This window comes from Trachurus trachurus (genome assembly GCF_905171665.1).
Source record: "Trachurus trachurus genome assembly, chromosome: 4".
NCBI classification, from domain to species: Eukaryota; Metazoa; Chordata; class Actinopteri; order Carangiformes; family Carangidae; genus Trachurus; species Trachurus trachurus.
Window position 1 is genome coordinate 6406385 of NC_139898.1, and position 13854 is coordinate 6420238.

General features: G+C 40.4%; 1 protein-coding gene across 1 annotated transcript in view; it reads right to left on the bottom strand.

Moving 5' to 3' along the window:
• Positions 1–13854, bottom strand: part of LOC310985190 (AP-1 complex subunit mu-1) — a 36875-nt gene that overhangs the window by 21750 nt on the left and 1271 nt on the right. The window contains exons 2-10 of the mRNA XM_083970700.1: positions 12322–12478; positions 11247–11314; positions 9359–9489; positions 9077–9224; positions 6995–7121; positions 6762–6904; positions 3792–3863; positions 3509–3667; positions 3178–3303 (exon numbers count right to left, since the gene is read on the bottom strand). Coding sequence (XP_083826826.1) covers positions 3178–3303; positions 3509–3667; positions 3792–3863; positions 6762–6904; positions 6995–7121; positions 9077–9224; positions 9359–9489; positions 11247–11314; positions 12322–12478 — 1131 coding nt within the window. The remainder of the gene's footprint in view (positions 1–3177; positions 3304–3508; positions 3668–3791; positions 3864–6761; positions 6905–6994; positions 7122–9076; positions 9225–9358; positions 9490–11246; positions 11315–12321; positions 12479–13854) is intronic.

A 13854-nucleotide genomic window follows, 5' to 3' on the forward strand; every position in this document is an offset into this window, starting at 1 on the left:
GAGGTTGATTAAGTTTGTGATTTATTTTCACGAGTAACATAACGTTTCTAAAAGAATAAAACGAAGAATCCATGGATGGTTACCATGGAGATCGATACAACAACATGACATGGCAGAGTAATACGTTTAGTGATGAGTCAGGCGTGCCTGCCTGTATGTCTTGTTGACCAATCAGATTGCTTGGTCGGAACTACTTGTTGTATAATTTACATTTTTGGCTAGACTGCGAAGCAGTGCCAGGCCTCACTGACTGACTGACGGTATTCACCACTGTGTGAGCTTAGAATTATAAGGTTCTATCTCCGTTTAGGGTAGTTCCGAGATATTGAGCATCAAAGTTCCAACTCGGCTTGTGTTTTGGTTGATAGAACCTTTGTATTTTATGAATAACTAATCAAAAAATGTTAAAAATTTAAAAATAACACCGCACAGGCATTAACAGACCAATAATGGATGATATTATGCAAAAAACTCAATTTTGAAAAAAATGGAGATAGAACCTTATAATTCTAAGCTCGTGGAGACATAGCGATGAATTCTACTTCAGCATCCTAACATCTGAAGATCAAACTTCCTAAAAAGTGTGCATCATACAAGCCACAACATCTAAATGAATGGTAACTGAAAGAAACTAGTTCTTTTTTCCATTTTGTTTTGTTTCAAAACTTTATGAATGCACTGATTGTTTAAAAGAATAATTTGGTCAAAGGCTGATGCTGGTACCGATGGTTTTTTCTCTGTTGTGTATTCCTCTTTTGTGTAAAGCAGTGTTGAGCACGTCACCTTTTAAAAAGTAATCACTTATAGTTACTAGTTATTTCCCCAAAAAGTAACTGAGTTTGTAACCAAATGACTACATTATAAAAGTAACTAATAACCAGGAAAAGTAACTATTTATAAAATGCTCAAATACCATGAATGGTGTCACTGAATCATCACTGTTTGTTGTCATCCAGTCCTCCCATTAATCTGTCCTGCCCTCCCTGCCTGTCCTCCCACCAGAAGCTGCCTTCGTCAACTCTTCTTAACATTTCCATGTTTTTGCATATTCTGTGTTGTAAACTGTTTTCTTGTCTGTATACAACATCTGTCACGTCTGCCCGTCCTGGGTACCCCCATCTGTTGCTCAACCTGAGGTTTCTCCAATTTTTCCCTGTTAAAAGGGTTTTCTATGGAGTTTTTCCTCAGTGGGTGTGAGGGTCTAAGGGCAGAGGATGTTGTTATGATGCTGTGTAAAGACCTTTGAGACAAACTGTTTGTAAAAATGGGCTATACATAAAATTGCCTTGTTGACTATTATCATTACTACTAATGACGTGATTGACACCTGCATTTCATTACATCTATTCACACCTCCTGCGATTATTGGGATATTGCACTTTTTTGATCTGTATTTTAATTAGCTGTGCAGCTCTTCTTTATTCTGACCATACCAGAGTTCATACAAAGAAGCACCAAGACAGAACAGAACTTCACACTGTGGGTGAGTGGAAAGCCTGGGCTTCGTAGTGTCAACCGATATGACAACAGTCAGGAACTGTTTCCTCTTATCTAAATGATCACATGACTGGACAGCAGGATTAATATAAAACCATGCTACATATGGGAACATATGGAGCACAAGTGTGACCCAGAGGACACGAGTTACAGCAGCTGGAGCCGTAAAATGCTCAGTGCTCAGTGGCCGAGTGGTTAACGCACATCCCATGTTGGCACAGCCTGAAGCAGGGATCGCTGGTTTGACTCCCCGGTGTCTCTCCCTGGCTTTCTGTCTCTTATACACTGGCCCCCCCTCCAAAAAACCAAAACAAAAAAACCAAAACAAAAAAACTCTATGATGATGACTGATAGGCTACTATGTCCACAGTTGCAGTGACTCTTTCTAGTTGGAAACCCATCATTGCTGTTATCAAAGCAGATGTCTAATAAGAATAAAAGTTGACATGGTATTGTCTGTGGTGTTTTTCCAGGGCACTTCTTCATTATGACTGGTTTCTGTGGCAGTTTGTCACAGCTCATTACGATAAAGTTGTTTTGACTGTATCGGACGCCCACGCGCCCCAGGACACGCTGCCAAGGGGCATGCTGCTGCTCTCCGCCAAGAGACGCTGGCTCTCGTAGAAAGTGACCGACTTCTGGTCAGTGGCATTCTCTCCTCCTCCAGTCTGAGGACACAGAAGCTGTTCCAAGGTCTGTGTTGGACACTACTAAAGGATTTTCTGCACAGGATGCATTTTTCACAGTTGGAATAAATGTGCCTCTATTTCAATCCATACAACAGCTCAGCAGATTGAAACCTGGATTTAAATGTTTCAACTGGGTTTTCTCCCACTCTGCACATTTCTTTGACTTGGCTCTCTGAGATAAACACGTCTCACAGTGTGTGTCCCTGCCTGTGTTCAGTCACTGGTGAAGTAGTAGTGTCGAGTATGAAGGCAGCTCAGTCTCTATTCCCTTTACAACAGCGCCCTTCTGTGGTTGCATCCATCACTGCACACCTGCAGCACCACAGAGCAGCCACTAGGCCTCTTAACATCTGGGCCCAGTTGTTCAAAAAGTGTAATCTGGATTCAACAGCAGCATGTGCTCACACAAAGTGTATTTATTTGAAAATGTGGTGTATGTATTGTTTTCTGGTTGTTTCTTCAATGTTGTTTAAAAAGCCAGGGCTTATCTGGTCTGGCTGTTTAAATAAAAATTCAATTAAATTTCATTTAATTATATAGTAGTTGGGGAAATCAAATGTTAACTTTATTTACTTTATCACTGTAATGGTTTAAAAATTAGATGCAAGATATAAATCAATCAATGTATATATACTACATTATAAATGTATAAATATTTGACCAGTTTGAATTCATCATTCATTTAAAAGACATTTTGTTACTGAAATCCATAGTGAAGCCACTCGACTGCTGGGATCAGAATAATCCTGATTTTCTGGATCAAAGTTTTCCCGATCCTAAGAAGTTTTGAACAACACAAACTGAGGGTTTGATCCAGATTAAAACCAAGATACGATTACGTGACCTGATCCGATCTCAGAATCCGTTTTTTTTTTCATACCCATTTTCAAGATTTGATCCAATCCATTATCCGAAATCTAATCAGATTACTTTTGAGCAACTGGGCCCTGGATCCGGCCTCTAAGATCCCTTCAGTGGACCCGTCTCTTACCTGGATGCCGGAGGTGGTGAAATAGGGGATCTCGAACTTTACGCTGATGGGCGGTTTGCCTTCTTTGTCCTCTGCCTCCACACTGGGCAGGCCAAAGTGGGCCCTCATCAGGTATTCTTTACCACCCTGAAATTCACCAGGACATGGTGCCGCAGGTTAGACAGAACATTCACTGGCTTCAGTGCTAACAGCAAAAACAAACTCATGACATGTCGTCCTCCAGCAGGTGGATTCAGGAGAACTCTTATCTTAATGTGATGATTTGATATCACATATCTAACACCAGTGTAGTTAGAATTCATTGTGTTGCTTGTGAGTGTGGCTGACGTACTGGGAAGGATTTGATGGACCAGACAATCTCACTGTTCTCTGGAATCCACTTGACGCTGCCCACAGTTGTCTTGAACTTAGGTGAGTCTGCATCAGTGGGGACGGGGATGTGAATCTCTACGTTGTTGGCTGTGGAGCGCCTCTTGAACTGGCTCTTTGCCTGTAGGAGGAGGAGAGGGAGGAGAGGACAGAGAGGACAGAGGGAGAGATGAACATATGGATGTAGATGTGTTATATTACTCTACATGTTATTTGATCCTGTGAGGAGACGACTGGGACTTTACCTTGATCATGTACTCGATCCTGCTGTGTGAGTGTTTCTCAATGACTGACTCGATCCAGATCAGTGGTTTGACCTGAGGACATGAAACACAGTCTTCATATAAAATACAGTGTTTGTATCCAGAGGTGTTACTGAACCCATTCCACAAAGAAAGACCAAGGCACACACACAATTTACCAGCTGAACTAGACTATTGGTAGTTTGTCTCTGTCACTTCTCACAGTCTCCATCTGGGATCCACAGTGGTTTAGATTTATTTACCTCAAACCAAGAATGTAACAGACTTTTATCAGAGCTGACATGCTCATCAGTGTCATGTTCTGATGAATGCACTGTATATAGCTGCAGCTCATATAATTAGAATATTGTTGTTGTGGGAAAGGTTTTATGTTCCAATTCAATTCAAAAACCAGAACCTATACAGTATATATATAATTAAGTATGTTTAGAATAAAATACTAAGCCTTTTATGTATTGTAGCTTACAGCTCATGAAAATTAGTCAAATTTTTAAATACTACAATATTTCCTAAGACCAATCAAAAAAGTTTATATCTATTGTAGATATATCTTTAGCCAAATTAACTGTATCATAGTGGCAATGAATACATAAAGAGAAGAGCCTCTGTTTAAATCCAGTGGACTCAAAGTCTGTCAAAAACTGTTTGTTAGATTAACTGTTAAAATACTGTCTGCTTCACATTGAAGCTGAGTTTAAAGCTCGGGTAGGCAGGATTTGTTTTAAAAACAAAATATTAACTTTTTTTTTTCCCATTCAGCTCTCAGTAAGGAAAGGTCTGTGTGTTTGGTGGTGATCACAGTGTTTCTCTATGTCTCTGTATGGAGCAGCCTACAGCTCCCAGGATCTCTGAACAATCAAATCTATTTTGGTCTGGGGGTTCCTGATTGGTTGAGGGGCTGACTCTGTCTGTCCTAACAAATCGGGAGGAGAGGCTTGTTTTCAAAACAAATCCTGCTTACCCCAGCTTTAAGTATTCTGCATGTAGGAAATTAGTGTATCTTGCTAATATTCAAACACTTTTAGTCCAGTGTTAAAGTGCTGACGTATATTTTCCGCTACACTCCAACTCAGGCTGTTAACTACTGTGATTATTTTTTAAAGATAAAGTATATGGGCTTTAATGTCACACATTCTTCACTGGATTTAAATGAAGGCTCTTCTCTTTATTTAGAGAAGAACTGGACGACATCTACTGCACTTGCTGCCTCAGGAAAGCGAGGTCTATCTCCAAAGACCCCACACACCCATCCCATAGACACTTTAAAAATAATGGAATGTATTTTCATAGCGCTTTTCAGAAACAGCCCAGACCCAGACACAAACCATTATTTATTCATCATACCACATTCACACTTTGACCTGCTGCCGCCCAGTAAATGCTACAGAGCGTTCCCGGGCTTGAACCACAAGACTGGATTTACATATACAATGTATTTGTATATTGTGTTTTCTTTACTTTTGTCTTTTCAACTTATTAGATAAAGATGCATCCAGATTTTCTTGTGCTTCACTGTACAATGGCCATTAAGGAATTCTATTCTATTCTATTACCTGTTACCATGGTGAACTGACTGACTAACTGACGGATGACACCTTTAACCCCTCATGCTCATGGTAAATTCATAGTGAACATTACTGTTTAAATCTCAGGATTCATCAAGTCAGAGTTCAGGTTTAGAATCAGAGTTTGTTAAACCTGCTTTCAGGCTCTTTGTGGTTTCCATGTAGTTCTACTTTACAGTGGTCCATCTCCATCCTCTCTGTCTTTCTTCCTGTACATTCAGCTGTTAACCAACTGATGAGAAGAATATGTGACAGTGATTCATGAACACTGTGTCAACCAGCAGCATTACTGCATAAAATCACCTTTACGATCTAATGACACCATCAAGGCAAAATAAACAAGAATCCTGTTTAATGAGCAGCTGTGCTGTGAAATCAGCTCCACTGATGTTTAATGAGCCTTTAAATGAGAGACAACGGAGAAGGTTTAAAGCAGTGATTCAAAGAACTGTGCAGTGACAGGAAGAACACTCAGGGATAAGATGCCTGTGAATTTGTCCGGGTAATATGATCAAATTATAAAACCAGTTCTGTTCAAACAAACAAAGAAACTGGGAGCATCTTATGTGCGTACGGTTTTTAACCTGAACTGAACTGAGCCTCTGGAAATCTTTGATGTGACTCTGCCTAATTATGGAAGGAAGCTGAACCCTTCATCTGAAACATTACAAATACATTGTTTATTGCTAGTCTGACAGTGTGTGGGGCTTTTAATTGGATTCATTCATCTTCTACACAACTGCTTCACTATATAGAGAAGCAATTGTGATTTGGCAGTTTTCATTTTGGCTTACAAGTGTTGTTATGTGGGTGTCTGGGTGGAGATATATACACTACTCACAAAGAGTTAGGGATGTTTGGCTTTTATATTAAATTTCAGAATGCATCTAAAATGCACTATAACCTACAGGTGAACTTTATTTAACCTTTTCTAAACTTTTGAATGCCTATGTCCAATTGTTCAATGTTTCAGTACTTATTGAATAACATGCTGTTCTCTAACAAGGTGATTAACCACAAACATCACAAGCACCGTCTGATTTAGTGGTTCAGTTGTCATTGAACCACTAAATGTTCTGGTTCAATGACATTCAGTCCTCTTCTCTCTCCCTCTTTTCTCCACCATGTTCACATTTTGACATCATGAGACCAAGACAACATCAAATTGATCAAGTTATTGAGACATTGAGATTGTTGTTGTGCTATAGCCACCACTATTGTTAGCTTTTGTTTGAGATAAAGAAATGACCATTGCATCCTTCTACTTAAAAGGCTTTCATGATAGAATATCACTGTAGCATGAACTGTTTATAGGGATATTCTTGTCAAATATCCCTAACTTTTCGTGAGTAGTGTATAAGTGTGTGCGTGTGCTGCTGCTTCTCACATGTGTGTTGAGGCGGTAGGACATGAGCTCAAACTCTCCGTCAGGGGGAATGAAGGAGATGGTGCGGTCGTTTTCAAACCGGGACAGACGGACACACTGATGGAACTTCACGTCCTCCAGCTCCACTGACTTACTCTTTCCTCCTGGAGACACAGACGGACATTAAACAACTAACACGAGTCAATTAAAGGTGTGTGTGTGTGTACTCATTGATTCGTGGCTGTGTTACTCACTTCCAGTGTTCTCGAACAGGACTTTGTCATTGAGCCCCAGTCGGAGCTCTGGCATCCCAGACAGGAACACCCTCATCTTGATGGAGCCCACGATCTCACTGCGCAGCACGTTTCCATTGGCGCTGACCTGGAGAGACAGAGACAGAGAGCAGGTCTACAGCACATGGTCCGACCCAGCCCCCCCTCCAGTGGAGATGCATTTGGAAAATATTTCAGTGTTATTGTGGTTATGAGCTCCTACTAATCAGGAGGGTCAGGAAAGATGGAGAGCTGATGACAGCTTCCTCATGTGTAGTCAAGACAAAGTCCACAGCAAAGTCCACACACAGAAGACAGACTCGTGTGAGAGAAATTGGAGCAGCTTCATACCGCATTTGTTCTTGTTTTAATGTGAGTCCAGAGCCTTAGTCCTATTGCCTCTATCTTGTAATGTATTTTATCTGTGTTGGTGTGTGATTTCTGTGTGTCTCGTAATTGTTGCAACTTTTCTATGCTGCTGTCTTGGCCAGGCTTCCCTTGAAAAAGAGGTAATTGTGTCTCAACGGGACCGACCTGGTTAAATAAAGGCTAATAAAAATAAAAAATAAAAAATCCTCGGCAAAACGAGTCACTGCTGCCTTCATATTTCTTTTTTAAGTTTAGTTGTGGTGATTCAAGTGACACAAATGTTTTTTTCCCTAAATGTTTCTAACACTGACCTCAGATCAGACAGATCAGACCGTCTTGTCTGTCGCCTTTAACTTATTCTGACAGGTTTAAACATGATGACAGTGGAGGAGCTCCTCTGATTGGTTTATCTCCTGTAATAATGGGCTCAGTGTGTGGCGTATCGCATTTTCAAAATAAAGAAAAATCAATTTATTGCTTCAAAGTAAGAGTACTTCATAGAGATGTAGTGGAGTTATTTACTAGAAAAAAAGGTAAAGTACAGTTACCTGACCTGAGGGGCAAAGACTAAAGGATCAAACATGTTTATAGATGGTTGATGTGTGTGAAGATCCACAAAAAGAGAATCAGTCAGTCACATGCAGCAGCAGCAGCATCATCTCATCAATCATCTCTCTGCTGAAGATGTTTTCTGAAGTTGTTTGAAGTATATTATCTGTGGAGGGATTGTATTGTGAAATATCTACAAAAAGGTGTTTAATTTTATCAACAGATGAAAACAACAAAGTGAACAGAGCAGTGAATGCAGCAAATGTTCATAGAGTGTGGATATGATCCTGCATTTATCAGGGAAACATGGAAACATGGAGGATGTGTTGAGTGTTGATGTGACTGGAATGTGATCAGATATAAATTTAAAGGGATAGTTCAACATTTTGGCAAATTCGCCTATTGCCATAATCCCTATAATCATAGCAGTAGGTTCATTACCCTTAATTATCGGTGCATGTTGTTTTGAGATCTGCGGGGCAGAGACGTGAGCTGCTCAGTGAACACAATGGAGGTGAATGGTACAGGTCCCCTGTCCCTCATCAAACTCATCAAATACACAATCCTACAACTCCAAAACACTCTGGTGGACAAGTTGTGACCTGCACATTCACCACGCTATGAGAAAATAATGTAACATTACGAGACGGAGGTGTTTTTGAGGCAAATGCATAGCCGGAAGTACATTCCAGACATGGCTGCTGTGATTTCAAAAACGTGATTTCAAGTGAGTGATTTCAAGTGAGTGATTTCAAAAAGTGATTTTTGAGTGATTTCAAAAACGCAAGTAGTTGAGAATATTTGCTCCATGTGTCGTAATGTTGCATAACTATATTATTATTTCATAATGTGGTGAATGTGCAGGTCACAACTTGTCCACGAGAGCGTTTTGGAGTTGTTGGATTGTGTATTTAATGAGTTTGATGAGGGAAAAGCGAAAGTAACGCGTGCCTCCGTTGCGCTTGCGTCTCTGCTCCACCGATCTAAAAATATCTTGCAATGACAATTAAAGGTAATGAACATACTCCTCCTGCCAAAATGTTGAACTATCCCTTTAACAACCCCAGAGGAAAGAACAAGAAGTGACGAGGTCTATCTGTGATATAACATCCAGAGTAAACAACGTACACTGCAGTGGGTTCTCACCAGCAGGTTGACTGACTCTATCACGTCTAAGAAGACCTCGTTCTTCCTGTATTTGATGCCCTCTGACCTCCAGGACACGGCGTTGGTGACAGTGGCGGGAGGGCGAGGGGCCCCGGTGTCCAGCTTGTGGCCCTCCTGTGTGATGTATCTGCAGGACAGAGAGCAGGTAAGATGACCGGACTAGGAAACAGAACGACAAGCATACGCCATGACGACGGCGGTGACGTGAGGACCATAACATGTCTGGTGAAAGAGCAGATGTGCGGTTCAGTCTCTTCTTACTCCTGCAGGATCTTGCTGTCTGTGGTCTGAGGGTAGCCAAAGTCCATCAGCTCGTCCAGCAGCTCGTAGATAATGACAAAGTTGTCCCTGATGCTCTCCTCCTCCAGCTCTTTGAAGTACTCAGAGAAGACCTGAGGAGCCGGGGATCACACACAGTGTTAGCATGTGTCCACCAGCTGTGTGTGCACCACGGCACCCAAACCACAGTCAGAATGACTACTACAGTACAGCCGCTGGATCTGTTCTCAGAGCAGCACACCACTCAGTTTACACATGAAGGTCAATTATGACTGATCCATGATCTGTCTATGAATATCCACAGCAGGGAGTACACAGCTTCTCTATTAAGGTAAAAATCATTATCATCATCATCTACCATAATTACTGAGTGACACATCATGTTGTGTTAATGTGCAGATGATGGAGTTCTTCTGAGTGTGGGGCAGCAGCCAGGCACGGTAGGGTCTCTAAAAACTATACAGAGTTTCTGAACTGGCAACACAACATACCTACTGTACACAGGGCGTATCATAAATATTTAAACAGGACTACTTAAGTATTGATCTGGTACTTCAATTGTACTTATCAGTACATTAAAGGGGACATATTATGGATATATATGTCCAAAATAGTGACTAAAATAGTTCCCATAAGACAACTGGGAACTATTTTAATTTGTGGAAAGGGGGCATATGTCTCCTTTAAGTACAGAATCAAGTTCAGCACTGTTTTATTTTCTCTAAATGCATTGCATTTTTAAATAGCAAACCTCAACAGTACTTAATAAATCACTATTAAAAATGAAAATGAAACAAAAGCAATGTAGGACTTTTTCTTTGAAAGCACTTTACTTTATCACACTTTGAAATGTTTAGTTAGTGCCACAGGGCTGACAGTCGGAGGCACTGACCCCTACAGCTATGAAATAATGTGGCAAAGTCCCTTCCTGCTGCCCATTGACTCCAATACAGAGGTTTTCTGTGATAAGCACAAGGAAGTCCTGTTTTTAACTCACATGGGTTTCCAAAATATTTACTCTAGAAACAACAAAATCATATCAAAGCATTCAGGTCCTCTGGTCGCCCAGGGTCTGCTTCTTTTTCAGATAGGAGCTACGATATGTCAGAATACGCCCAAATGTGAGACCAGCACTGAGGCAGAAAATCACCAACTTTCTCGATGTTTCTGTCTTCCTCAGCCTGGGGTGCGTCTACAATTGCTATGGCAACCTCTGAGCCTCAGGTCAGAGCCACAGCTGAGACCAATTCATTAATCAGGGACTCATCTGATATCTCTGCTGCAGTTAATGTACTTTTGACCTCTATCTCCCATACACTAATATCAAGGGGGTGAAATCTACTGAATGAATGTAGCACAATAATTGTTTCATCTCCATTCTAAATTATTATTATCTTGTTTCCATAATCACTGGAAGACTAAATCCTGATTAAACTAAAGATACTTTGTAAGATTAAATTCTAATGCAAATACAAAAGATCAAAGAAAAATCACTACAACTAAGAAAAAGTGACAAACTTACCATGTCACAGACTGAGCCATGTTTGAGATTCTGTTTCTATCAGCTAACTGACAAACATGAGCTCAGAGTGTAATACATTAACATCCTCATAGTTATGTTACTTTGTTACTGATTATCAGCTGATATTAGTAAATCAATTGACACTATTTTATATGAACATTTTTGAGCAAATGTAAGAAAAAGTGTTACATAATAATTTCACTACATAGAATAATTTTTATTCATTCCAAGCCTGTACCCTCTCCTGTTTCCCCTGGCCCCACCCTTTCCTTAACAGGTCAAGATTGATTATTGATTGCCCTGCTCCTGTGTGTGTCATGAAGTCTTATAAGAGAAACAAACTCTTACCTGGATGATTTTATAGAGAAAAGAGAAAACGAGGGACACACAGGCATTCTTCTTACTGGTCGCTACGACTGGTGACCCACAGGTTAAGATGACAAGTCAACAGGTTTGAATGTGATGTAAAAAAAGAAGAAAAAAAAATGAAGCCTCAGGTTAAAGGGTTGTGTGTGTGTTTGTTTAGTGGTCATTTTCAAAAATTAAAAACAGAACAAAATTATAGCTGCAAGTAGAAATTTGCGGGTTCCAATCTTTTTGGCTCAACACTCAGCAAAATCAACAGGGTTCTACTTTCTACAGTACCCACTCCTGCTCTAGCCCTGAAAGCTCCATGCTCCGTTTAATTATAAACTCCAAACCAGTTTTCAGTTACACATTTATGCCAATTGTGGCACCCCCTATGGGTCAAGCTCAAACTGTTTTGGAGGGCAGATTCTTAGTCCTGTCCGGAATATATCTACCAAGATTTATAATTATTGGACAAATTCTTAATGATTCATGGCCATATACCAAATTTGGTGTTAATAGAGTCAAAGTCTTAAAAGTTCTATCCATTTTACTGTTACTAATTAGCAAAAAATCCATCATGGCAGACTTTAATGGTACATAGCACATGGAGCTGGACCTGTGTGTCAAATTTCAAGTCAATCGGACTTATTGTGCGAGGGGCATGGCCTTCCCAAAATTTTTTTTTTTTTGGTTTTTGAGCCTTAGCCTAATAACAGCGCCACCATCTGGCCTATTGGGGTCATTTTTCTTGGAAAGCTGGTGCACATCATTTCCAATCATTGAACCAAGTTTCATGTTTTTCGCCTATTCCAGCTCACGGCTGAGCCCATGTGTCAGACAACAAATAAAAAGACTGTGAAGCCAAGAAAATTAAGAAAATCATTGTGGAAAAAAAAATTCATGTGCCTTCAAGGCTTCCATTCAAATCCACTTACAGCACTAGATTCATTCAATAAAAATCTTTCTGACGTGTTTGTGTTTGCTTGTCTTACAGATCATGCTTCTCACTGTGACTCCAGAGTGGATTTTCTAAACAGGACGATCCAGGACCCTGAGGACCTGTCAAGGATACGGTACAGGTTGTTGTGTTTGATCCACATGAAGCGCACTCCTCCGTGGGCCAGGATGGGAGACAGGTTCCCCTCCTCCTCCTTGTCCATCAGGATGGGCATGAAGTGCTCGATCTCCGACATGTCAACGTCTCCGCGGTAGTTCCTGCAGATCAGCACCTGAAAGACATCCCACACTTCTCTTCACGTCCCATTCTGTTCAACATCTCTGAAGCCTGAAACATCTGTAGAAACATGTGACTGAAGCTCTAATGATAAAACAGTGATGATGTGAAGAAGCCTGTCAATAGATTCAGATCATCAAAATGAAATTGTGTTATTATTGTGCACATATTAATTAGTGTGTGGTAAAGTGAGTTGTGTTTAATTAAAACATAATTAGACTGCGTAAATCAGTAGAACACAATGTTGTAGGGTAGTAGCCTACATAACAATAGAAGTGCTTTCATCATTACTGTGAATAAGACTTAGTTTCAAACTCTGTTAATCTAGTCGATCTGTTACTACTAATACATTTCTAATAAAGAATTATGTGATAAGATATCTGAAAATATCAGTCACCATTTCCTAGACTCTGAGCTGTCATCTTTTGTCTGCCAGCAACTGAAAACTAAATCTGGTTAGAACCATGTCAAAGTGAAAATCACTAGAAGCAGTAGTGAACTGTGATCTCTGCTTTTCTCTCTGTGTGTTTGTGCTGCTGTGGATCAGTTCATCTTCTCTCTGACAGCTCACAGGATAGATAGATAGATAGATAGATAGATAGATAGATAGATAGATAGATAGATAGATAGATAGATAGATAGATAGATAGATAGATAGATAGATAGATAGATAGATAGATAGATAGATAGATATTTTCTTGGTACTATTAGTGTCAGAGAAATAATCACGGTACTACGATTATCAGGATTATTATGCATTAAAGCAGAAGTAAGCGATCCGGTCGTTTTGGCAAATGCTGCGTTCCAGGCAGGCTTTTGAAACCGTAAATTACAGCTTCAAGTCACAACTTACGACTTTGTAGCGTTCCAGGCAACCCACTCGTGTTTTTCCGACCTGTTTTACCTGTGAAAGTCACTATAACGGCCACTCGTAACTTCTGACCCGTGAACTCGTACCAGATCGAACTGGTATGACTTCACAGGTCGGAAAAACACGAGTTACGAGTTGCCTTGACCGCACCATAACGTCTTGTCAGCCGATGGAGTTAGCAGCCCCTGCCCTCGTCATGGATCTATTGGTCCTCGTCCCTACGTCACCACATTCACGCGCATCCCTTGGCTGCACACACAGCCCTTCAAGCTGTTCTCTCTCCTCATTGGATAAAAATTGTAGGATACAAGAAAAGTTTTCTCCTCGGCTCAGAGCAGAGCAGAGTGACTGACAGACCCGTGTTTCGGTCCAAACACTCTATGTAAGTGATTGCTGTCGGAAGATAGAACTATTTAAGACTTATATTAACACAAAAATATCACTTACTTCTGCTTTAATTAATTCCACAACACCATTAATGTGTAAAATCAAATATAGTC